The sequence below is a fragment of the Hippocampus bargibanti genome, linkage group LG01 (assembly GCF_051943395.1).
Source record: "Hippocampus bargibanti isolate YZ-2025 linkage group LG01, ASM5194339v1, whole genome shotgun sequence".
NCBI classification, from domain to species: domain Eukaryota; kingdom Metazoa; phylum Chordata; class Actinopteri; order Syngnathiformes; family Syngnathidae; genus Hippocampus; species Hippocampus bargibanti.
This window is the reverse complement of record NC_142734.1, coordinates 18,084,729-18,110,462: the sequence shown is the minus strand read 5'-3', so window position 1 is coordinate 18,110,462 and position 25,734 is coordinate 18,084,729. Positions and strand designations below refer to the sequence as shown.

Here is a 25,734-nt window from a genome sequence, read left to right as displayed (position 1 = left end):
GACTGGCTATCTATTAGCTAGCTATATGGCTGGCTATTAGCTAGCTAGCTGGCTGGCTATCTATTAGCTAGCTAGCTTTCTATCTATTTGAGTTACTTCCAGGTTGACTGAACTCTGGCGCATGTGGGTGCCGCTGCTCACCCACAAACTTACCCCGTGACTGAACTTGAGTTTTGAAAGGCGCTTATAAATGAAATGTATCATTATTATTTTGTTTGATTGGGTCATTGTTTGCTTGGTCAGTCGCGTTTCCAGTTTCAGTCATGCTTGTTTGATATTTTTATTCTTATGACTTTGTTTATTTTTTGTTGTATTAATTTCATCCTGTCTACTTGATATCTAATTTAAAACAGATTCTTTTCTTACAGTGTTTTTTAGGTGTTCAATTACCTGACATGTTTCGGCATATACTTCCGCCTTCGTCAGAATGTACGAGTTCCGAAACATTTCAGCCAACCAAGCATGTAGCAGCTACATGCTTGGTGGCTGGTACAGTCTGCCAGACGATGGTCCAGGTCCAGGATATGTGCCCTGTCAGGAAGAGCAGTGTGCAACAGCTCCTTGGGTCGGAGGGTTACTATGTTGTTTTAGAAATGTGTAAAGGGCTCTACTGTGGCCAACACAACCAGCAGTTGACTTACAAGAAAGATTCTGAATGTGGGTCAACATTGCCGATTTTTTTGGGGGCGGAAGTCTTTGTGATAAAGGGTCAGCCGGACATTCAAAACAAACATATTTAATACTTTAAAGCACATAAAATACATAGATATTGGGAGGAAATGGGGCATGACTGACAAAGTTGACAAAGCATTAGAAATACATTCAGCAATGTAAAGACGAGTAACGTAGATAAAGTTAATGTTTTTTTAATACGCTTGCTGACTCATTAAGTGCTCATGTTGCTGCTACATTTAAAAGAAACATCAGTTTTCTATACATTTTCAAACAAAAAAAACAATGAATGCAATATTTTGAAACGAGTCAAATCTAGAAATAGAAGAACATTGCACAACCAACATCACAGTAACATAACTGAAGCGATTTAACTACATACAAACACAAATGCATGGCAACTAAAACCAAGCCTGAATCCAACATGGAAGACTACATTTGGCAAAACTGTTCAGCTCTAAAACATCAATTTTGCTGCAAATATTTCTGGATTTGCCATTGTGAACGAACATGGCTATTCTGTGTTGGACAGAGCGATGGTTGCTTGAGTCCCATTATTTACACAATGAATAAAGACTAAAGAACATGATGAAGCAATTCTTTCACATGTAACAGACACAATATATGAAAAGAAGTGCTGCTGTGATGTGGTTGAAAATTATCACTAGGATGAATCATGCTTACAATCCTAAACCACATTTGGACTATAGTGAAAATAATTTCTCACAAAAAAACAACAACAAAAAACTTCTTCCATGCACATCAAAAAAAGGCAGTTGGGTTTTACAAATTTCTTGACCTTAGCAGAAAGCCATCACAATTCGATTCTCAGTACGTATCATTCTGTAAGGTTTTTCTTTCAAAGTGTTGATGGATAACCCGTAAGTAGGCGCTGTGTGTTGATGGTGAGGATTAGTGCAATGTTGCCATGTGTTATGTCCGTCCGACAGACTCACCAGCATTAACTCCATCTTACTTTACTGTTAGAGGCAGAAAGAAGGCACTCTTACTGCTTGGACTATGGGACATGAACGTCCACAAAAGGAATCTTGCTGGTGATCTTCAAAATGTGTTTGTCGGTGCTTGATGCTTCAGCAGACCATTTACACAATCTTTGGCAAGGTTGTACAACCACAGAGTTCGACAACAACATTGCCTGGAAGAGGAACTCTCTTCAACTATTTTCGCTTGGTCAGAGGACGGCCTTCTCGAATGTGTTTGGTATTTCTTTTCTCTGATTTCACCTTCTCCTTGCCTTTCCTCAGGCGGCGTGGTGGGGGTGTCTCTCTGAGCTCACTGTCTTCCTGAGTGCTGGAAGTGTCCATCCCGTCATGCTCCTCTGGAATGTTGGGAATAGTTCCGCTGCTTCCATCGAGAATGTTCCTGAGGTAGGGGTCTTCTGGAGTGCCAGTGGCCGTCGTGCCACTCTCACTGCTACTCAGGTCCTGCTCTTCGCCATACCTTCCGCTTCTGCTGTGGTGCGGAAGCGAGGAAGCCCTGATTGATGTCCTTTCCCTTCGCACCTCATGGATATTCTGCTGGGGCTCATTCATGTCCACCCCGGAGTCCAGGCTGGTGTCGTTGCTGCTGGTTGGACGGTGGCGGCTGTGGAGCTCAATAATGGAGTGGCGCACTTGCGCTGCCGGTTTCCCATCCAGGGAGACGAACCAGGCCCTGGGGTGGGAAGATGAAGACTTGCCCCTGGTCAATTCCAACAGGGTGCGCTCCGAAATCCCTTGCAGCTCACTTGATATGCCGTGACCACCGCATAAGCCTTCCATCCCGGCCGCCTCATTGAGAGTCCCTGGCACTGAGACAGATGACTCAAGAAGGTTACTGTAACGTCCCCATACAGCTGGAGGGCCTTGGCTTGGGGGAGGAGTTTCTAGAGGTTGGGGATCATCTTGATGGCTATGCTGTTGGCTGCTTTGGACTTTGCCAAGCGTCTGGGTGTAGCTATCTTTACTTGCTGCTTCCGAGTGAGAGTCAAACTCGTTTCCGTTACGAGGGAATGTGGCAGATTTACAGCCAGCTTTCTGTGGCTCTTGGCTGCTGAAAAGATCTGGTGCCTGAATGATGGCCACTGGATGATTGTAGATATGAACCAGTTTGTCTGGAAAAAAGCTATCAATATTTAAGTTGCTGCGCTCCATAAGTTGAGATATCTCCTCGTTGTTGACGTAGTGAGTGACCACTTGGGGAATTTTGAGATGATCGGCAGAAATATTCTCATAGAGAGGAGCTGTTACTTGACTGGCTGGGTCTTCCACATAGATGTTGTAGTTGGCTTTGTGCCTTGGGGTGGACAAAGGGTCACACTGGACGTTACAGGAAGCCAGGATATTCTCACCTGAGTGGAAGAGCAGACCCTCCTCCATGTGCATGGAGGTCGTCTGGTCTTTTTTCACCACCATGAGTTTGGAAAAACGGGCTCGTCTGCCCCTGGTCTTTCGCTGGGAACTTGGAGAGAAACATTTTCATTGATTAGTGTCAGAAATAAGCTTGTTATGTCAAATGAAATGCATGCCTCTTCCTACCCGCTTTGACACAAGAGCAAAGACAGGAATCCGATCACTACCACAAGAGTTCCTGCCAGTGTTCCCACCAACAGGAGGGTTTGATAGGAAAGGATATCCAAAGAGCTTCCATGATCTGACACAGTAAAACTAGCGATTAGTACAGTGTCATCATAGAAATTATACATGTATATTCACCATTTTGAGGCAGGGGGGCTGCAATCCAGTATCCCAAGTGAGAAGCAGTGTATGTCCAAACCAGCTCCTTATCAACGCTCTGCACTATTCCCAAGCCCTGATTTTCCCAGGCACCTTTCAGCAGAATCATTCAATGCAGAGATATGTTACTTTTTTATAAACCTACCCCATGCAACTTCATGTATGACTCCGACCTGTCTGTAGGTTGAAGGACCAGGCTGGCATGGTATCAGAGGCTCGGAGGCGGGTGCTGCTCCCCAGAGGCACACTGAACTGGATGGGTCCTTGAACCTGCATCTCCTGGCCTCCCGCATAGAGCTGGACACTGACTGCTGCCACTGGTTTCAATTCAATTCTTCTTAAAACTGCATAATCAAGCGGTCATAACATAATTCAATACAAATGCGTACTTTGTTTCAGTGCTTAAGTAAAACTTTCACGTCATTGTAGTTTATTTACATTTTTCGTAACCATCTTCCTTACTTGTTCCAGCTACATTTAATATTTAGAAATTGTTCAGTAGCACTTGGAATTTAATGAGGATAACGTTACACACACTTGTGGTTAGATTGATAGGACTTTTTGAACACTGGTGACAGAAATACTGGCTTTCACAACCTCAAAGTGAAGAAGCATATTGAGGTAGATTGATATAATTTCAATCAATCCCCAAAAATGGAAACATCAGGATTCCTTGATTTATAATGTGTGTGTTAAAAAAAAGATCATTCATGTTTGCCAACTACGTATGTCCGTGAGCCAACACACGTTTTTGACTAACCTACACAAATAAACACAAAAAAATCAATTGAAATGATGAAAAACCTAATCACATTCTTAAATACTCCCTTTTTAATTTTATTGTAATTGTAATTCTGATACCTATACAGTGGGACCTTGGCTTACGCACTTAATTGGTTCCCAGACAATGTGTGTAAGGTGAAAAGTGTGTATCCCAAAAAATAATTTCCCATAGGAAACCATTAAAATGAGAATAATCCGCTCCCAGGTCCCCATAAAACATAATTTTCTACTTTCTAATTTTCTAAGCGTTAAAACTACAAAAACATTTTGATGTATAATAAATGTGCTATAGTATTATGATTAAAGAAATAAACTGTACTGTACAATAAAGTCATTTTATTTACCTTTGTGATGGTCGTTAATGGCTTGATGGAATGGAGTGTCCAGTTTCCTCAGCATTAAACACTTGATGAGGAACATAAGCTTCTTTCACCATCTTGAGGAATGATCCTGTCTAGGTGCTTTCTCTGTGATAATTGTATCTAGTTCTTCATCAATTGCGATCTGTTTAGCTGGGTTGATAGCTTTTTGCATCAAGTGTATAGATGACTTGTTATTTGTGGAGCCTGATTGATTGGATATTTTAACCTTCCAGTCTACACTCTGCTTTTGATCTATCAAAGTTGAAATGGGTCCAAACTTCACTGTTTTCTATCCATTGTCTCACTATTTCACTTTTGTTTTTTTGTTTCAAGCTCTGTCATCTCCCTTTTGTGTGTGTTTTCTCGCTCTCTCTCTGTCTGCCTGTCTCTTGAATGTTTAACACCCCCCCCCCCCCCACTGCTGGGTTCTTGACCAATCACGTGGCTTTAACCGAAGACGCCATTGTGTTTTTTGGAGAACGGCCTCATTCACTCTCTCTCTGTCTGTAACCCCATACACCACTGCTGCGTTCTTGACTAATCACGTGGCTTTAACCAAAGACTGCGAGCGGGGAATAGAAGACAAAAACAGTGGCCACCATTTTCTTGTTCGGAGAACGGACTCGTTCGCGAACGACACATCACTCATTGTGACAGCTCCGTGTGTATCCCGAAAAATAGTTTGTTGGCCAAGGTAAAATTGTCATAAATGTAACGTTCGTAAACCGAAGAGTTCGTAAGCCAAGGGGTTCGTAAACCGAAGTTTCACTGTATGTACTTTTAATATTTGTTTCATTTCATGGGTTCCTTTGAAAATACTAATAGAGCAATGCCAAATATTTTAAACATTTTACTCTGATAATTTTACATCACGTGGCTTTTACTTCTACCAAACTTATTTTCTGAAAATATATTTGCACTTTAGATTGGATTAAATAACCTTTGTTTGTCTCACAATGGATACATTCACATTTGCCATTGTATCACTGTCAGGTATTTTATACAATAATGTAAATGAGCACATATAGTTTCCCAAGTCATTTGATGGTCACATGACTGTGATTGCCTTGAATGTATGTTTACTTGAGGCTCACCTGATGTGTTGAAATTAATGCCCGGAATGCAGCATTCACAATCCTTCCCCAACTGCGGCACAGTCAGGTAAGGTGTCAATGATGACATGTTGCTCTTGTCAGGTAGATTGAGCAGGTTCCTGGGAATGTTTATCTTTGGTTGTGAGGCACTGTCTGTAAAAATTAGCAACAAATCCAGATTGATGTTGTGACATCATCAAAATTTAAATTTATACTGCATCCAAACACACCAGGTAACTTGGATGTGATGACCACTGTGTCTTCAAATAGCCAGATATTTCCTTGCCTCTGAGGAAGCAGCAGCAACGTCACAGCAGAGAAGACTGCAAGGAGATGTCCAAGAAGTTTATTGTCATTTTTTTTCATTGCTACCAAGTTTGATGGTGAAGGAAATAAATACATTTAGTTAGCCATTTTAAACATTGTAGGATGAACATTAAAATAGTGAGTTGGTTAGTATCAATTGTGTTTTGTTTTCAGTGGATGGATGAGGGAGCGGATGTGGAATGTGTGTCGGAGTTGTATTTTTGCAGGCACTAGGGAGTCGAGGGGTCCGTTGATTCGTATCACCCAAAGGAGAGGGAAAGTTACGACCTGACAAAGGCTGAAGGAAGGAGGTGAAGGGTTACAACATAAACCAACGCTATCTTGGCAAAGGCAACTTGAGACATCTCCGCGACATCTCGCCTGAAGGATGACGACATCGGAAGAGAGGGATCCAATCCACTTCTTTGTTTGAGCAAAATTTTAATATGCATGTGGTACACCTTTAAATCTGGGCCGGCTTCTTTGGTGATCTCTCTCACAACAAAAATGCCAATTGTTAGGTTACAACGTTGCACAATAAGGTAAATATTTAATTTCGTTCATAAGATTTACAATTTTAAAGATAACCCTAAAATGCTAATATTAGTTTGTAATATTTTAACCTAACAATGGGAATTAAAAAAGAATGGAAAATTTCAGCAGAAGCGACTCACGAGGTTTCTTGGTCGTGCTCCAAGGCAGTGGACTGGGGACATACCCCTCCATGCTGGCCACCAGGGTCAAATTCAGTCGAGGGCTGTACGGCAACCAAAGCAGAGCTTCGCCATTCCCCCCTGTCCATGTGGAGCTTCTCAAAGTGTGGTTCACATAAATCCCAATTGAGGCCCCTGGCAAGAGCTGACGTGTTGCCATGTCTCTCACCAGAACCTTTATGGCAAACCGGGGCTCTAGAATTGGGAGAACGGTTTTACTGAACTAATTCACGAGACTAATTCACATCCCACCACAATCCCGTGTACTGTGTCTTTTTTTGTGCTGACACACACTTCAATATCGGCAAAGCAAGATGAGATGAAAATACATATGAACACAGTGTAGCACCGAAACAGTCTTGTATTCATTAAGTAATATGAAAATTAGTGATTTCATATTACATAATGCAAATGCACTACAGGCGATTGTGTGCCAGCAACAGTAGCAGCAGGAACAAAAAAATATATTATTATCATTATTCAATGCGATTGGTCAACAATGGGCGGCCCAGGTGTTCACCTTCAGTAAAAGCGGATGATCTGTGAAACACCCCCGTCGGGTTCGGCGTGGTGCTGGCGTTCTCGCCATTGTCCCCGGGCAAATTGGTCTGAAGGCCGCCGCCCTCATCCGCAGCTCCAATTGGCGCATCAGAAGAGATCAGAAGCAAGGATCGTGTAAATAGCAGCAACAGCAGTGGCGGCGGCGGCGCCAATAATGTAGTCAGGCGGCGTTCGGCATTGGGCATGGCTCACTATTTATCTTTATATACATAACGGCTCGCTAAGAGCGAGGAGAACGCATTTAAAAGACGAGGATGTCGTGATCTTGGCCTTGAATTGATCAAGAAACAAATGTCGTATTGGAGGATGCGCTGATGCTGAGGCTGGGCGTGTGTAGCCCAATAAGATCGTTTATTACAAAATACATCTCACTAGGGCGACGCCATCGACACGGGATTTCCAGTTTCAACCCCTTTTACTCTTGACTACTTTTCGCACTGAAAACTATTTTGTTACACTTGTTGTAAACAATATGGGGAAACATTTAGATGTTATGGGGGAAGAATGTGAGCTGGGATCCACGGAAGAAGAGTGAGATATCGGCTCGAGAATTCTCTCTGCAGATGAAATGTTTCACGTCATTTTTCGTGCAGTTAAGTTTACGTTCTGAAAGACAATTATGTTTATTTTGTTTTCCTTGTCATGAATGTGAAAACATGGACATATTATTAGAATAAAAACACAAAAAGATTAAATTACAAATGTTGTACGAAATTTGTTTTATCAATGCGATGCATTTCATTTGCAAAATTTACTCATAAAAAAATCTGTCTCCTTTCCATAAATACGTAGGGTAAGATTGAGGAAAAAAACAAGAAAAGGTATTGTAATGCCTTAGTGATTAACTATGAGACTTTGAATGCAACGTTATTGTGCCTTATATTAGAATAAAATACAATACATATTAATTTACATAGCACTTTAACAACAACTGAAGCTGTAACAAAATGGTTAACATGGACAACTATCATTTACAGGAAGTCACAAAGACTCAACATGGAGTGATACAAAAAAATAAAATACTGTATAAAGTACAATACTGTTACTTATTTCTTTGATTTATTTTTGTTCTTGTTTTTTGTGTTGCTTATTTGTTTTATTGAATCAGGTTGACACATATACATTTCGTTATACACCAAACAAGTTTTGGAAATGGTTATAAATAAAAAAAATGTCTCAGAGAAGATTTCACTCAAAACGTTTCTTTTCTTGGAGCCACAGTAATATATCAATCTATCCAGCGTTTCTCTGGAAGGCTTTATCCTCACAAGGGTTGTGGGGCATGCTGGAGCCCATGCATCCCAGGTGTCTTCGGGCATGAGATAGGGCAGATACCCTGAACCAGTTGCCAGCCAAATTGCAGGTCATGGATAGACGGACAACCTATGGACATTTTAGAGTGTTCACTCAGTCGCATGCATGTTTTTGCACTGCGGTAGGAAACCAGGATCAGGAGAAAAACAACATTGGCACAGGGAGAACATGCAAACGTCAAACATAAAGACTCTAAACATATTGAGGCAATGACGTATACAATTCAAAGAACAAACAAAGCTCTATAATTATAAAAATTTTGTTTTAAAAAAGACTGGTTTGTTGGGCTGTACTTTGTGATTCCATCCCATGAATCTTGTCGACACCTTCTCATCCCAAATTTCAACAGAAGGCAGACTGCTGTGCTGTCGTCACTCTACATGTGTTGTGGATGGGTTTGAAGGCAGGTGATGACGTTTTTCACCTCTTTGCCTTCAAAGCAGATCTCATATATGGATGTAAAGAGTGGAAATCTAAAGCAAGAAGAAAATAAATTGCTAAAATCAACAACTTTTTAAATATTCAGTATCTACCAGGGAGGCGAGGCAACTTACTTGTTGAGCATGTCCTTCTTCTGTAGGATTTTGTATATCTCAGCTGAGGTTTGTGGACCCTGTAATTTTTGTCCATTGAGCATTTCAGCCTCCAGCTGTGCGATGGACTGATGTAAAATAAATTGTTTTTAATATACGTATGTAATATGCAATTCATTCCTCGTTTTGGTGTTTCTCATTGTTTGTCTGTTTATGTGGTGTTTTGTTGCAACATGATTTTGGACAGCAATTTTTAGGTGTTTTTCTGTTCATGTCATGTGAATTTGTAAATGATTGCATACATTCAATGTTTATTGTAAGCTAGTTAACTCAAATAAAACAATCTGATGCACAGATTTTGGAGTGTTTTTTTGTTGTTGTCTGGAGTTGAGGTGTGGCTGACAGTTACCTTGGAAGTTTTGACGAAAGCCTCAGCGACTTTGCGGTTTCGTCCCCCATAGCAGGTAGTGATGAGATCAGCCACGCCGCAGCTCTCCAAGAATGTGTCGGGACTCACTTGGCCCCTGCAGAACAATTTGGCAAAGGCAACCATCTCCATCAAACCCAGCCTGATCACGGCAGCCTTGGTGTTGTCCCCGAATCCGAGGCCATCGCAAAATCCAGCCCCGACTGCTACTATATTCTGTGGACACAAAATTATTTGCTCCCCTTGTGGCTTTGTGAATAGATTTCATGATATGCACGCATTTACAGTACCTTCAGGGCTCCACACAGCTCCACTGTGTCACTCTCCTGTACCACAGTGATGCGAAAGTTGGGAGTCTGAAGCAGCTCTTTGAAGAGAAGTCCGTTTGCTTTATTTGTTGCACCTATGTTTTTGGAAATAGTAGAGAAAATAGTAACTGAAGTAACAACAATCATTCACAAGAAACAGGAACAAGTGATCCACTAAAAATAATGAAAATAGTGTCATACCAATGGTGGTTTCACAGAACTTCTCTTCTGCCACCTCCTTAGCAATGTTGGCCCCCATCAGGACGCTGACCTCAATTTCCAGTTCCTTTCTGATGATATCCGATATGAGCTGCAATCCATCTGGACCCTCATCAATGCCCTATAGGCAGTTACAGTAAATGCCAGAATCAAGCAATTTTTATTTGATTTTGCTATGAGAAAATGAAAAGAGGATCTCACTTTGATGAGTGAAATGCCGATGGCCCCATCTTCAATGTGAGACTTTATTTTGTCACAAACTGACCGGATGAACTGGTGTGGGGTGACGAAAATGAGCAACTTTGATCTTCTCACAGCCTCAGTGATATCTGGAAATGCCACCTGTACAAAACGAGTATGACAAACTAAGATCATGCTATACTGATATGATTTTTTTACAGTGTTACAATGATCTTCAGATAATGATAAAGTATTTTCAGATGAAAAATAGCTAAGAAACAAAATAATACTTGCAGTACAAGAGACAACAAAACAAAATAATTCTGTTCTAACAGTGCTTTTAATTGTGTCGGCATGATATTTATGCCAAGGAAACTAGTCAGTTGAACTAAACCTGAATATAAAGGATGTTTTGCAATATCATTTTATAATTAATCCTTTTGTCATAGACAATTACCACATTCTTTGGCAGCTTGTGACCAGGCAAATATTTGATATTTTCGTGCTCTGTGTTAATAATCTCTGTCAGATTCTTCCCATCAATCCTTTCTTCATAAACCCACATGTTCACCACTGGGTCGAACCGGTTTGATGATCTCACGTTGACCCCAACGATTTTAGCAATTGAAGATCCCCTTTAAAAAAAGCAAAACAAAAAGAGTTAATTCATGTGAGGTTTTCAACAAAGACAGTTAAAAATCATCCGGGTGTGAATAAACAGAAAGGTGTTAAAACCCAGCATATCAGGCATACACAATTAAAAAGCCCCAAAACAAAGCCTCGAGGACAATGAACCTTAACCTCAACGTATTGACAAACACAGCCTTTTAATGTTCCCAAATATTACATTTTAAAACCATACATGTTAAGTTTCAGAAATCAGAAATTGGGAGATTTTCGTCCTCGCGACTCTGTGGTGCATGTTAAAATAATGTGAGCGTTACAAAAGTGTAAATTAGAAGTAAAGAAAACACAAAAATGCTTTCATTGCTTATTTATACATTCAATTAATATATACATGTATTTTTTGTTGTTGTTTTATAGAACTAAGAGTAGGAACTTTGAATGTAGGAACAATGACACTTAAAGGTCGAGAGCTGGTTGACATGATGCAGAGAAGGAAGGTAGACATACTGTGTGTCCAGGAGACCAGGTGGAAAGGGAACAAGGCTCGAAGCTGAGGGTCAGTTGTTCTATCATGGTGATGACAGAAAGAGAAATTGAGTTGGGGTTATCTTAAAAGAGGAGTTTGTTAGGAATGTCTTAGAAGTAAAAAGAGTATCAGATAGAATGATGATGTTGTTTGTGGGTATGCCCCACAAGTCGGATGTGAGCTGGCGGAGAAGGAGACATTTTGGTTGGACTTTGATGAAGCTTCACTGAGACTTGGCTCAGTGACCGCCACCCGGACTCCGCGCTACACCTACCCGGATTCCGTCTCCTTCGGGCCGACCGTGATACGGAGCAATCGGGGAAATCCAAAGGCGGTGGACTATGCTTCTACATCAACGAAGAATGGTGCACCGATGTCACGATGCTCGACGCACACTGCAGCCCTGGTTTGGAATCGCTGTCTCTCAACTGCAAGCCATTCTACTTGCCACGTGAGTTCGCTTCCTTTATTCTCGTTGCCGTGTACATCGCGCCACAAGCTAATGCTAACGCGTGTATACAAACGCTAGCGGACCATGTAAACCATCTCGAACTGAAATATCCAGAATCACCCCTGATCATTTTGGGCGATTTTAATCAAACACGTTTAAACCGTGAACTTCCCAAATATAAGCAGCATATTGACTGTTTTACCAGAGGAGAAAGCATTCTAGATCATTGTTACACAGCACTCAAAGGCGCATACCGGTCTGTTGCGCATGCAGCATTGGGTCTTTCTGACCACTATTTAATCCACTTAATTCCCACATACGAACAGAAACTCAAATGTGTAAAACCGGTAGTCAAGACAGTTAAAACATGGACAGATGAAGCAAAGTTATCGCTACAAGAATGCTTAGACTGCACTGATTGGAGCGTCTTTGAAACTTCAACGGGCACATTGGATGAATACACAGACACTGTAACATCATACATCAGTTTCTGTGAGGACATGTGTGTACCAACAAAGTCCTTCCGCTCATTCAACAACAACAAGCCATGGTTCACTCCCAAACTCAGGCAGCTTAGGAAAGAGAAAGAATCCGCATTTAAAAGCTGTGATCGAGCAGTTTACAAACTCGCCCGAAACAGACTGACGAAGGAAATTAACATCGCAAAGAAACGTTATGCGGAGAGGCTTAACAAACAGTTCTCCGCTAACGACTCTGCATCGGTGTGGAATGGCCTGAAAGCAATAACAAATTATCGTTTACCTTCCCCCCAAGCAGTGTACAACAATGGTATGGCTGATGAGTTAAATACATACTTTTGCCGATTTGAAAAGGACACCCCCATTTCCCCGGTCTGCCCACCATTACCAGAAACTACCGTATCTCCGCCCTCTGCCCTACAGATCCACGAACTGGACGTTAGACGGCTCTTCAAGCAGCAGAAGATCAAGAAAGCTGCAGGACCTGACAGAGTGTCCCCCTCCTGCCTGAGAGTCTGCGCTGACCAGCTGGCTCCGGTCTTCACACAAATCTTCAACAGATCCCTGGAGCAGTGTGAAGTCCCATCCTGCTTCAAACAGTCTACTATCGTCCCAGTTCCAAAGAAACCAGCACCCTCGGGATTGAACGACTATAGACCTGTCGCTCTGACGTCTGTGGTCATGAAGTCCTTTGAACGCCTCGTGCTGAACCACCTGAAGAACATCACCGGACCTCTGCTAGATCCTCTTCAGTTTGCCTACCGGGCAAACAGGTCTGTGGAGGATGCAGTCACCATCGGACTGCATCACATCCTCGACCACCTTGACAACACAGGAACCTACGCAAGGATCCTGTTTGTGGACTACAGCTCTGCGTTCAATACCATCATCCCAGAACTCCTCATCCCCAAACTTCTCCAGCTTGGTGTGTCCCCCACGATCTGCCAGTGGACCCTCAGCTTCCTGACAGGACGGACACAACAGGTCAGACTGGGAAATATATCATCCACAACACGAACCACGAGCACTGGAGCCCCGCAGGGATGCGTCCTCTCTCCATTGATCTTCTCTCTCTACACAAACGACTGCACCTCAACGCACCCAGCTGTCAAATTCATAAAGTTCGCAGACGACACCACGGTCATCGGTCTCATCAAAGACGGCGACGAGTCTGCGTACCGACAACAAGTGGAGCAGCTGGAGCTCTGGTGCAGCCGTCACAACCTGGAGCTGAACACGCTCAAGACAGTTGAGATGATCGTGGACTTCAGGAAACATCCATCACCACAGCTACCCCTCACACTATCCAACTGCCTGGTGTCAACCGTTGAGACCTTCAAGTTCCTGGGAATCACAGTCTCCCAGGACATGAATTGGGAGGTCAACACCAACTCTATCCTGAAAAAGGCCCAACAGAGAATGTACTTCCTGAGGCTGCTAAAGAAGCATGGCCTGCCACAGGAGGTGCTGCAACATTTCTACACGGCTGTCATCGAATCCATCCTGTGTTCTTCCATCACCGTTTGGTTCGGGGCCGCCACAAAAATGGACAAAATCCGACTTCAACGGACAGTTAGGACTGCGGAAAAAATCATTGGCACCGCCCTACCCACTCTCGAGGACTTGCACACTGCAAGAATCCAAACTAGGGCGCGGAAAATCCTACTGGACCCTCCGCACCCTGCCCACCACCTTTTCCAGCTACTCCCCTCAGGCAGGCGCTACCGATCCATGCGCAGCAAATCCAGCAGACATTTAAACAGCTTCTTCCCCCAAGCCATTAACTCTTTGAACTCTTTCAACAGTAGCCAAAATGGAACTGTATAGTGCCACTTAGCATTTTTTTTTTTTTTTTTGACAACGATACTAGTGCAGCGTGTTCTACCGGAAACAAATTCCTTGTGTGTTCTACATACTTGGCAATAAAGATGATTCTGATTCTGATTCTGATACAGAACATCCCGAGAAGTGAGAGGGTTGTAATTGGTGGAGACTTCAATGGACATGTTGGCGCAAAGATGATGAGGAGGTGATGGGCAGGTTTGTACTCCAGATTGTCACGGCACTCGAGGCTTGAGGGCAGCGCTCGAGTGACGAAAGGAAAGCGGGGAGGTTGGATCCAAAATACACGGCGAGACAGATACTCGTGAACAAAAAGTCTTTACTGAGGCACGCATGCAAAAATAACAGCAGGGAGAGGTAAGTGAGAGATCGAAGACGGCAGACCTGACGGCATGGAAGTAGTAATGGTGGCTTTCAGAATACTCCGACGGAGACTGTATTGCGCGATCGGTAGATATAGTCAGAAGGCACAATCACGGGAATGACAATCAGCTGTGGGGACGCAGGTGCATGATGATGGGAGGGGCCGTCTCCAGGGAGCAGCGGAGGAGGTGACAGGAGTGGCGGGGCGCGCCCAGGACGGCGACGAGATGTGACACAGACGAGAAACGCTGAAGGACAGATGGTGGTTGACTTTGCTAAGAGAATGGAAATGGCTATTGTAAATACTTTCTTTCAGAAGAGACAGGAACATAGGGTGACCTATAAGAGTGGAGGCAGAACTACACAGGTAGACTACATTTTGTGTCAACGGCGCCATCTAAAGGAAATCAGTGACTGCAAAGTAGTGGTTGGTGAGAGTGTAGCCAGACATCATAGGTTGGTGGTGTGTAGGATGACGCTGGCAGTGAGGAAGATGAAGAAACCAAAGGCTAAAGTGAGGACAAAATGGTGGAAGTTGAAAAAGGAACAGTGTTGCATGACATTTAGGAAGGAGGTAAGACAAGCACTGGGTGGGCAAGCGGTCCTTCCAGATGACTGATGACAGATGAAACTACAGCGAACATAATCAGAGACACAGGTCGGAAAGTACTTGGTGTATCGAGTGGAAGAAAGGTAGATAAGGAGACTTGGTGGTGGAAGGGGAGGTGCAGGATTGTATACAGAGAAAGAGATTAGCAAAGAAGAAATGGGACACTGAGAGGACAGACAAGAGTAGACAGCAGTACAAGGAGATGCAGCGCACGGTTAAAGTAAAGGTGGCAAAGGCCAAACAAGAGGCCTATGATGACTTGGATGCTCGGCTGGACAGCAAGGAAGGTGAGACTGATCTTTACAGGCTGGCGAGACAGAGAGACAGAGAAGGTCAGAAGGAATTGCATTGTGTCTTTGTAGATCGGATCTTTGTAGAGTGGAGGAATTTACATTTCACAGCAGCAAAGTTATGAAAGAAATGAAAGTGGAAAAGCAAAACACAGGAGCTGCTGGAAAGGCAGCCACTCTCGCGGCGCCGTCTTGAAGTCAAAAGAACAAAAACAACTAAATAACAAATAACATGACAACACAAAGACACAGAGAGACGTTCATTCTTAAGCACTTTCTGAACCCTCTTTGTTACATAAAGCAGTTCCAGATGAAAGAGGAGAGGATCAAAGCATCTTTCCACCAGTGGATCAGGGACATCATGGTGGAATGTGCACGTCGACTACAAGCTAAATGTTGAAAGCAAACACGCAGCTGTAGCATCCATTGACGAAAAGAGATTGTCTCACATCTCCTGTCCCCCATAAATCAGCTTCAATTCCATCCCGCGATAGTTCCATATACGCATCGGCGCTCTGCGCTGACGCTCCTTCCCTCTTATCGCGGGCTCCTCAAGCCATTTATCCATCCAGCCGCAGACTGTCCAACAGCACCGACCTTCCACTGAACAAAGCGGGGCTGTGAAGATGCTGCCCATTAGAGGCGCAAAAAACACAATGGCCCCAGAGCTGTCCAGCGATGACAGTCGAATGGCACCGACATTCCTCCCATTCAAAAACAGTACTGGCATATCCATGCTGCCGAAAAGGCGCAACCGCTCAGTACAGTCTCTTCCTTGATGAATGTCGTGGTCAAAAATGCTGAAAAACAATCCGTATCCGTTCCACACGACGCACAACAACACAAAGTGACAAAAGAAAACACAAAAACAAGACAAAAACAACAAAAAAGCAAGGCTCATCAGAGCACTTGCTGACGGCTGCCTTGTGTGTGAATGAGATCCAAGTGCAAGAGTGATGGTATAGGGGAAAGAGATAAAGAAGGTGGAGGATTTTAAGTACTTGGGGTCAACTGTCCATATAGCAATGGAGAGTGTGGAAAAGATGTGAAGAAGCGTGTCCAGGCTGGAGAAAAATGTCAGGTGTTATGTGTGATAGAAGGGTTTCAGCTAGGATGAAAGGAAAAGTGTATAAAAGTGGTGAGACCAGACATGTTTGGACTGGAGACAATGCCACTGAAGAAAAGACAGGAAGCAGAGCTGGAGGTAGCAGAGCTGAAGATGTTGAGGTTTTCTTTGGGAGTGACCAGGTTGGATAATATCAGGAATGAGTACATTACAGGGACAACTCATATTAGAGGCTTTGGAGAGAAAGTCAGAGAAGCCAGACTGAGATGGTTTGGACATGTACAGAGGAGAGAGAGTGACTATATCGGGAGAAGGATGCTGAGCCTTGAACTGCCAGGTAGGAGACCAAGAGGAAGACCGAAGAGGAGGTTTATGGATGTGGTCAAAGAGGACATGAAGGCAGCTGGTGTAAGAGAAGAGGATGCACAAAACCGGGATAGATGGAGGACATTGATTCGCTGTGGCGACCCCTGAAGGGAAAAGCCAAAAGGAAAAGAAGAAGATGTATTTTGTTTTTTACATTTTCTTTTGTTTCACCTTACAAATGAACTGTCTTTTATGTCAATAGTTTCTTTATAAAGTGAGTATTGTGGTCAAAATCGGGAGTCTCCCGAGCAAATCGTGAGACGAACAAGTATGTAAACACTATCAAGACAGAAGCGTTCAAACGCGTTGATTTTCAAAGGGTGACACGCGAACTCCCTCTTGTGGCACCTATGCAGACGGTGGAATGGTAAGAAGCCAGGGGGTGGAGCCTACTAGTGTCTTCTCGTTTTTTTCTTTCTTTCGTTCTTTTTAACATTCAGTATAATGGTTTTATATTGTTTTAATTTAAAATATTTAATTCAGGATTCAATTTATTGATTTGAATCCAGCTTTTGATTTTCCCAAATTGTGTTTAAACAGTCAGTTTTGTTGAAACCACGCTGAAACGAGAGTGGATTGCAATAATAATAATAATAATAAATATACCATATGAGCTCAAATATCTACCTTGTTTGTGGCTATTTTAATGATGGTCTAATTAGAAAGGGAATCAAGGGGTCGACTTGATTTTAACAGTTTGACCATTGTTCCCGGAAAAGCAAGAAACTGACGAAATATGTATTGCGATGTGAGGTAGGCGGCGTTATTCTTCTTTGAAGTGACAGGTCATACAAAAAGTTTTCAAGAAAGAAATGGAAACATCGGAAGCACACATTGTCAATTCACGCAAAGATTGCGCGAAACAGAGACCGCTGTTCGACACATATCTTAAAAACGGAATCAATTTGTACCAGTTTCCCGATCCCAAGATGCAGACTTTGGTCCCGGACATTTCGACACTGTGCGCACCTTTCTCTGGACTGCGTTGTAATTGATCTTCCGCGTCCATTAACTTCCTCATACGCCCCATGATTGCACTCGATATCAGGTATCATGTAAACATTTCCCCAGAAAGAACACATTGATAGAGGTGTTCAACCCTTTCTGTAATTACAAACGTTATCATACGAAAGCAAGCTAATTATCCCCTTTCTTCAAGTTTGCGTTTACGATAAAGTAAAAATAACCTTTATTGGGCTCACAATGGAAAATAAAAATCCAATTTGGATTGGGATTATTGGATTATCCAATAATCCCAATAATAGAAAAACATTTCAACAAATAATTAGTTTTATTTACATACATGCATCATATTGAATATTATACACATTTAATTATATTATGATGAAAAATATAATTCCTAATAGAAATCCCATGACTGTAAAGTGTCCTTGAGAGTTTTGAAAGGCGCTTAGAAATTAAATGTATTATTATTATTATTATTATTATTATTATTATTATTATTATTATTATTATTATTATTATTATTATTATTATTATTATTAAAACGTCTTCTTCTCCTTTCGAGTACTGTGTGGTATTTTATCTGTCATAACGAAAACTTTCCATGTGGAACTTCCTTGATGCGGAGATATATTTATTTGTTTATCTGTTTGTTTATTTACATTTACAAGCCAAGGTTACTCCTTTAACTGGCAAATGTTAGTACAGTACTCTGTATTTGTTTAATGGACACGAGAATCGGTTTCCTTCACGTTCACGTTTTTAACTAGTAGTAACAGTTGCACTGTTACTACTAGTTAAAAGGTACCATTCACATAATTTCCTTCCAGGTGTCTTTAATGTATGGATTGGATTTCTATTTGCAAATACTATTTTAAAACTCCCGTTTTATATATATATATATATATATATATATATATATATATATATATATATATATATATATATATATATATATATATATATATATATATATATATATATATATATATATATATATATATATATATATATATATACAAAAATGTTGGGAATCCCACAATGACGAACACGTGATGTGTATCCGGTTGAGCTACCAGGAAGGCTGTCAAGCTATTTTAGCCGGTTATGTTTGATCAGGTTTTATTCACGATAGCGAATATGGAAATGGCTTCGTGGGCGTCGTGTGGTGAACACGGAATAGATTTTGAACGTTGTTCATTTTAAAGAAACATCGTTTCTATATTCACGCCGTCTTGTTAGTTATTTTAAGACCAGCAGCCTGCGGCTAAGCTAAGCTAAAGGCGGTGGTGCTGCCAGTGACTATGCAAGGGGAAACCTCGGCAATACGAATTGCGGAAAACGACGGAAAATTGGATGTATTCCCCCAAAACAGGACTCCAAGCTCGGGTAGAGCAAGTGCCAAGAGCTGGCAGTATAGGTGAGTTTTTTTTAACACGATGACGCTATAAAGCTAGTTACTGAATCCAATCGTGGTCTGTGTTTATTAGAGAGTACATACAGGTTTGATGGAAAACACGCCATTTGATTTCAGGTTTGTTTCCGGCGCTGCATTTGTTCCTAGTTACTCTACTTTAGGCCAGACGCATCCACGAGACAGTATAAACATCACTTTTGTGTGTTCAAGGCTCTGTGCTCCCTCCCATTGATTGTCTCCTTTTGCATGCTAACATTGGATGCCAGTGACCACATGGAAAATATCGATGGCTACTTGATGAAGTACACCAACTTGGTGACAGGTTGGCAGTACAGGTGATGCGCTATATTGTAATTTCCAACCATTCAAACGTGATGCCTTTTCACCAATGTTTATCGAGTTGGATACCTTATCCTGTTGTTTCCAGGTTCTTCGTCTTAAACAATGAAGCTGGTTTGTTGGAGTACTTTGTCAATGAGCAGTCCCGGCCTCAGAAGCCCCGTGGCATGCTCCCCCTGGCTGGAGCAGTCATCTCCCCAAGTGATGAAGACTCACATACGTTCACTGTCAATGCTATCAGTGGAGAGCAGTACAAGCTCAGGGGTGTGTTTGAACACATTGTTGCCTGATTTGTTGCTGTCATTATTATTTTCTTCTTGTGCCTGGTACACACAGGTTTTCTTGTCCCCATCCATTGTATTCATACCATTTTGACTTTGTTTTCTGATGGTTGCCGTTAGAGTAAACATTGATTTGGACATTTATAGTAACCCTGCTCATTTTGGATAATTTTTTTAATTCATGTGTAATTCTCAGCCACCGATGCCAAAGAGAGGCAACACTGGGTGAGCAGACTGCAAATCTGCACACAGCATCACACTGAGGCCATGGGGAAGGTAAAACTCACCTTGAAACCAGTGGGAAATGTATTTCACTTTGTCCAATTTACCTTGTTGTCACTTTGCTTAGAGTAATCCTCCACCCAAGTCACGCAGCTACTCCATGGTGTCTCAAGGAAGCAGCAGCTCACCCATGTCTTTGCGCCGACCGAGCCAGAACCCCACCTCCTTATTCAACTGGCAAATACACAAGGGCTCGTCACTGTATTCCAGCAAGCGTTCCCTACTGCCAGATCATCTACTGGAAGCCAGAGAAGTAAATAATTAAGCACTAATCAGTGATTGGCCGAAAAATCTGTCTTGATATCCATCTATTTCCACCCTTAAGTAATTTTACAAAAGGAGACAATGGAAAAATATGTCAAATATTTTTTTTCTGTATTTTATTGACATTTTTCTCCCCAATAACCATACACCTCCCCTTCTAGATGATGACCCAGGCTCAAGGCCAACACAAAGACCTAATCCAGGGCATCGAGGGTCTACCAGCAGCTCCTGGACTTTCCGCTTTAGACCAGGACCTGCTCATGCTCAAGGCTACCTCCATGGCTACCATGACCTGCCTCAATGAGTGCTTACATATTCTGAACCTGCAGCAGGTGGCCAGGCAGACAGGTTTAATGGGAGGTGTGTGGCTTGTTTCCTTTCCCTATATTCAAATGATGATGGAAAAATAAAATGTTTGCTAATTAGTAGTTCTACAAGTCACATCATAGATGTGCTTATGCAGAACAACAGGTCTCTATCCAATCCAGAGAAACCGTGGAGGAATTTTGCATTATTCATGGAGAGAGTACCTATTATGGCCACCCGTGTCAATAGTAATATGACCTTAGTTTGCTACAATGTATATGCATCACTATTGTGACACCAAGAAGTTTTAATTAGCATTTCAACGTAGTGTTTGTATCACATGAGCAGTTTACGTTTTTTACATACATACATATATTCACATTTTTTAGAACTTTTTAAAATTAGAATATTTTAGAAGAACATTTTTTTTAATCCTTTGAAACACGAAAACAGACAGCTAGCGTCCCACTTTCCTGGAGCAGATCTTATTACTCAATGCATATTTCATCAGGCAGGCCCAATCGCAACAGCCAATCAGAATAAGTTGCCCAGCAACACAGAAGGTGAATTTGAATGGAATCGGCCCACCCCGAAACTTGCATAAAAAGATACCATGCCGCCACTCCTGAGCCAATCAGTAGATGACAATGTTTCCTGTTGGTGTGGCAAGCAGTGTCTGACTCAAAGCTACAATTGCACTCTGCTGAGCTTGAACTAAACAATTTGCTCAGCACAAGTTACAGGCTACCTGTAGGGTGACGACTGTGCACTCAGCAGTGAGTGTCAGGGGGGCCTTGGGAGGCTGCCTGAGGGGCTTTAATATGAATACCTCTGAACCTGCTCCTCTGCACTCCCTGTCTGTGGTAGGATCCACCATTGAATGGCTGGAGCCCAAGCTGCCTGACATCCTGAAGAATGGCAGCAGTTCCTTGGGTAGCTTCACAACAGGAGAAGGCTTCCTGGAGGAGGGATGTCTGGAGCTCAGCAGCCCGGAGTCCTGCAGCTTCTCTGGGGTAAGAAACGGAAGCCACACACACAGTACTTCTAAAAGTGGGCCACGGTCTTACCCACCTGTTAATTCATTTCAGGAACAAGAAGACATTGCTGCTGAGGACGAGATAGTGGACTCTTTCACAGACAAAGAAGAGGACCTGTGTGCAGTGGAGGAGGAGCGGAGCGTCATCCTACACCTGCTCTCTCAGCTGAAGCTAGGCATGGACCTCACGCGGGTAGGTCGCGTTCGATGTGCTGACAGTTGACAATAAACAAATTATGACATGCTAACTTAAACCCAGCGGCATGTCTTGCCTTGTGTGCTGTGGAGTCCACCTGATTATTTACAACGCTTACAGGCTATATATATTTTTCCGTTTGCAAGTTTTGAACAATGATATTTTTTTCCTTACGGGATTTCTGATTCAGGATTAGGTGAGATCAGAAATAGTTTAAAAGAAACAAAACGGAACAAAAAATACCCCTCAGAATCAGATTTGCATAAATAAATATTTTTTCTGCAGCGTCAGGAGTATGCATGGGGCTCTTCCAAGTTCCAAGGTATTTCATTCTTCTATCAATCCATTTTCTACACATGGTTCGGGGTTGAGTTGCCAGGGCAAAAACTTCAGCAAGGAAGCACAGATTTCCAGAGGTACTTATTCCAGGACTTCATTGAGGATCCTCCAAGGGAGAGCCCGGACAATCTGCGGGGGAAACTCATTTCAGCTGCTTGTTTCCTGGATCTTTTGATCACAACCCATAGCTCATGACCATATGTGAGGGTTGCACCGTAGCTCAACCAGTGACTTGAGAGCTTTGCCTTTTGGCTCAGCTTCTTCATCACAACAAAGCGAGACAAAGTCCACATTGCAGCTGACAGTGCACCGATTCACTTCGGATCCCTCCTCCCCTCAATCGTGAAGAAAACCCCAAGATGCTGTCCTTCAACTCCTGCACTTACACAAGTTGCATTGTATAATACATATAAATAAATGAATCATGCCAACTGTCCTGCAGGTTGTTCTGCCCACCTTTATCCTGGAGAAGCGTTCCTTATTGGAGATGTATGCGGACTTCATGTCACACCCAGAACTCTTCGTGACTATCACAGATGGCAGCACCCCGGAGGATCGCATGGTTCGCTTTGTGGAGTACTACCTCACTTCCTTCCACGAGGGCCGCAAGGGTGCCATTGCCAAGAAACCCTACAATCCCATCATTGGTGAAACCTTCCACTGCTCCTGGAAAGTCCCCAAGACTCCAGAGTCCTCCTCTACTGATCCCCCACAAGAAAGCCCTGACCCAGCTGACTCTCAAGATTCCTACCAAGTGCGCTTTGTGGCGGAGCAAGTATCCCATCACCCCCCTGTGTCTGGGTTCTATGCAGAATGCCAGGAGAGGCGCATGTGTGTAAATACCCATATCTGGACTAAGAGTAAATTCATGGGCATGTCCATTGGAGTCTCCATGATCGGGGAAGGTTAGCAGCTCCTCTTTTTTTGTCTCACATCAAGACGAAGGTTTTTTGGAAATGTTCAATTCTGATGACTTCATTTTTTTCAGGATGCCTGACTTTGCTGGAACATGATGAAGTATATACCTTCACGTTGCCATGCGCATACGCACGCTCCATTCTCACTGTTCCTTGGGTGGAACTGGGGGGCAAAGTTAACATAACTTGCGCCAAGACAGGCTACGCTGCAGTAATTACCTTCCAGACAAAACCCTTTTATGGAGGCAAATTGCACAAGTAAAGCCTTTGTTTCACCTTGAAATCCAGGACAAGAACATGGCACTAAATTTCATTTCCCCCCCCAAATTTAGAGTAACAGCAGAGGTGAAACACAATGCAACCAATGTGGTCGTGTGCCGCATTCAGGGTGAGTGGAATGGCACATTGGAATTTGCTTATACCAATGGCGAGACCAGGGTGGTCGACATCACCAAACTGCCTGTATCAAAAAAGTGGGTCCGGCCGATCAAGAAGCAAGGACCAACTGAATCCAGGTCAGTACATGGAGACTTGGTCTCCCAAATATGTAAAATGTTCCTTTACATTGTATATATTGATGACACTTTATTAAAGTTTGGAGAAATCGGGGAGTGTACGATATGTTTAATATATTTGCCGGTTTTTTAGGCATTTGTGGCAGCATGTCACGGAGGCCTTACGACAGAAAGACATTGAAAAAGCCACCGAGCACAAGAGGATCCTGGAGGAGAGACAGCGCTCAGAGGAGAGACACCGGGCTGAGACAGAAACGTCCTGGAAGACCCGATACTTTGACAGGGTGGTAAGGCACCAAATCTCAACATGGAACCTTTTACTGCCTCTCTTGCAAACAATGGATTGTGTGTTCAAGCTAGATTTCTCTCCACCAGGGCGATGGCTGGATTTATCATAAATTACTCTCCAAAAGCTCTGATGTCAAATCCTAGTTTCATCTCTGCTGTTGTCAATTCCCCTGTGCAATGAGAGCAAGATCACCTGCACTCACAAACAGATGGACAGATATTGTTCACAAAGCCTCCAAGGATTTGCTCTGATCATATATCCACAGTATACACCAACCAACCGGCACATTGTATATAACCACTTGCACACGATAATGCTATCCAATGACAGAGAGTGTCTTTACAATAACGGTGATGCACAATTAATTTCAGATAAGTATTAATTTAGCAATACTTTCATTATTGTGGTGAGAACGGTACTGCACCATCATAAAAACTGTCTAAAGTTTTTGTTACTTCAAGTAGTCACACAAAACAGTGGAGCTCTGATATCGAATATAATTATATTATTTCAGTGTATATACTGTAATCTGTCAATAAAACCGTGTACAGTTATTCTATAGCCTTAAATAGTCAATCACATGGATGAGGAGTGACACTGTAGCCAGATGATGGATTAAGAGTATGCATTGATTCTGATGGAATGCCCATATCCTCATTATTTTATTTCCATTGTTGTGTTGCAGTGGACAAATTAACTTGATGTAAATGCATGCTGCGACACTTGCATCTGCATTTCAGACTTGATTCAACATATTAAAGGTTTTTAACCAATTGTGCTTGTTTTGTAAAGGAATAAATCATTTTCTTTCAACACTCACACTTTTTGTAGCATACAGCAGGCCGTGACACCATTATCTTTCTGCCAATAAAGTGTAGATCAACAGTATTGACATTTTAATATGGATGTCTCTGATTATATTTATGATTATAACATTATATATAATATATATTTAAAATTATATATACTATATATATATATGTGATATGTGTTTTTATCTCTGTGTGTTGCAGCCAAGTGTATGTTCTGTTACTTTTCCACAAGGAGACGCTGTAATCACATTTAGTGCTTGACGAAAAGACCATTACGTGCAGTCTCAACACCAAAAAGCCAGTAAAAGTGCAGGTTTTAGATAAAGAAAGATACACGTGTATGCATAAATACACAGTCAATTATCATCATTCACTCAACGTTTTAATGGTTGGATATTATGAATACTTTGCAGATTTGTTTCCAAAATATTTGTCAATTTCAAGCCCAGCCGAGAATGTCCTCATGATGTAAATCATGGACATCAGTACTTTTGAGAATGTTTAATATCATGTCTGACAATAATGAAGTGATTTCTGTCTTGAATTAATTGTAATTTAGAAATAATTTGTTAGTGCATGCAACTACAGTGAGACCTCAACTTGCGAACTTAATTGGTTCCCAGACAGTGTTTAAGGCGAAAAGTGTGTATCTTAAAAAAAAAAATCCCATAGGAAACCATTAAAATGGGAATAATCCATTCCCGGGTTTCCATAAAATATACTTTTCAACTATATAAGCCTTAAAACTACACACAACATACCTTATTCTATGTGTAATAAATGTGCTGTTGTATTGTAATGAACGAAATACACTGCATTGTATCATAAAGTCACTTTATTTACATTTGTGATGGAATGGCATTGGTGGTCAAAGGGAATTGCTGTTTGGAAAGAGAGGCACATTACATGAGGACTGTAATTAAAGAAATAAACTGTGCTGTAAAATAGTTT

General features: G+C 42.1%; 3 protein-coding genes across 8 annotated transcripts; 1 reads left to right on the top strand and 2 right to left on the bottom strand.

The window, feature by feature from the left end:
• Nucleotides 1–701: 701 nt before the first annotated feature.
• fam171b (family with sequence similarity 171 member B) lies at nucleotides 702–7,549 on the bottom strand. The gene is made up of 8 exons (XM_088997172.1): nucleotides 7,186–7,549; nucleotides 6,627–6,860; nucleotides 5,877–5,969; nucleotides 5,647–5,799; nucleotides 3,581–3,751; nucleotides 3,387–3,500; nucleotides 3,210–3,324; nucleotides 702–3,132 (listed from the first exon to the last, which is right to left on the bottom strand). The coding sequence occupies exons 1-8, from the start codon at nucleotides 7,409–7,411 to the stop codon at nucleotides 1,851–1,853; spliced, it is 2,388 nt and encodes a 795-aa protein (XP_088853298.1). The 5' UTR covers nucleotides 7,412–7,549; the 3' UTR covers nucleotides 702–1,850.
• Nucleotides 7,550–7,912: 363 nt separating this feature from the next.
• Nucleotides 7,913–17,831, bottom strand: LOC148903379 (glycerol-3-phosphate dehydrogenase 1-like protein). 3 transcript variants are annotated; one of them, XR_016115618.1, is made up of 9 exons: nucleotides 17,739–17,831; nucleotides 10,665–10,842; nucleotides 10,229–10,369; nucleotides 10,010–10,148; nucleotides 9,791–9,903; nucleotides 9,483–9,716; nucleotides 9,095–9,201; nucleotides 8,834–9,013; nucleotides 7,915–8,609 (listed from the first exon to the last, which is right to left on the bottom strand). XR_016115618.1 is itself a non-coding variant. In XM_089001448.1 (8 exons), the coding sequence occupies exons 1-8, from the start codon at nucleotides 17,777–17,779 to the stop codon at nucleotides 8,917–8,919; spliced, it is 1,002 nt and encodes a 333-aa protein (XP_088857574.1). In that variant the 5' UTR covers nucleotides 17,780–17,831; the 3' UTR covers nucleotides 7,913–8,916. The 3 variants fall into 3 exon arrangements, 2 of the variants coding, with proteins under 2 accessions (XP_088857574.1, XP_088857560.1); XM_089001448.1 differs by having other exon boundaries at nucleotides 7,913–9,013; nucleotides 9,095–9,153; XM_089001434.1 differs by having other exon boundaries at nucleotides 7,918–9,013.
• Nucleotides 17,832–18,852: 1,021 nt separating this feature from the next.
• On the top strand, nucleotides 18,853–24,745 carry LOC148903378 (oxysterol-binding protein-related protein 11-like). 4 transcript variants are annotated; one of them, XM_089001408.1, is made up of 14 exons: nucleotides 18,853–19,210; nucleotides 19,281–19,324; nucleotides 19,474–19,542; nucleotides 19,635–19,810; nucleotides 20,024–20,103; nucleotides 20,177–20,362; nucleotides 20,535–20,733; nucleotides 21,547–21,692; nucleotides 21,768–21,908; nucleotides 22,693–23,155; nucleotides 23,239–23,425; nucleotides 23,500–23,682; nucleotides 23,816–23,969; nucleotides 24,058–24,745. In XM_089001408.1, the coding sequence occupies exons 2-14, from the start codon at nucleotides 19,299–19,301 to the stop codon at nucleotides 24,112–24,114; spliced, it is 2,067 nt and encodes a 688-aa protein (XP_088857534.1). In that variant the 5' UTR covers nucleotides 18,853–19,210; nucleotides 19,281–19,298; the 3' UTR covers nucleotides 24,115–24,745. The 4 variants fall into 4 exon arrangements, with proteins under 4 accessions (XP_088857534.1, XP_088857525.1, XP_088857550.1 ...); XM_089001415.1 differs by having other exon boundaries at nucleotides 19,125–19,210; nucleotides 19,418–19,542; XM_089001399.1 differs by lacking the exon at nucleotides 19,281–19,324.
• The last annotated feature ends 989 nt before the right edge of the window (nucleotides 24,746–25,734 follow it).

Bases quoted from the DNA above. Each gene is read 5' to 3' on its own strand.
- fam171b (XM_088997172.1), bottom strand. From the start codon at position 7,411: ATGCCCAATGCCGAACGCCGCCTGACTACATTATTGGCGCCGCCGCCG. The intron at 5,970-6,626 runs GTGAGTCGCTTC...ATCTCCTTGCAG, and splicing joins GAGCACGACCAAGAAACCTC to TCTTCTCTGCTGTGACGTTG. The intron at 3,133-3,209 runs GTAGGAAGAGGC...TTTCTCTCCAAG, and splicing joins TTGCTCTTGTGTCAAAGCGG to TTCCCAGCGAAAGACCAGGG.
- LOC148903379 (XM_089001434.1), bottom strand. From the start codon at position 17,779: ATGTCCGGGACCAAAGTCTGCATCTTGGGATCGGGAAACTG. The intron at 10,843-17,738 runs GTACAAATTGAT...CTTTTTTTAAAG, and splicing joins ATCTTGGGATCGGGAAACTG to GGGATCTTCAATTGCTAAAA. The intron at 9,904-10,009 runs GTATGACACTAT...CCAAAAACATAG, and splicing joins GTTCTGTGAAACCACCATTG to GTGCAACAAATAAAGCAAAC.
- LOC148903378 (XM_089001399.1), top strand. From the start codon at position 19,095: ATGCAAGGGGAAACCTCGGCAATACGAATTGCGGAAAACGACGGAAAA. The intron at 20,734-21,546 runs GTGTGTGGCTTG...TGTCTGTGGTAG, and splicing joins GCAGACAGGTTTAATGGGAG to GATCCACCATTGAATGGCTG. The intron at 23,426-23,499 runs GTAAAGCCTTTG...CCCCAAATTTAG, and splicing joins TATGGAGGCAAATTGCACAA to AGTAACAGCAGAGGTGAAAC.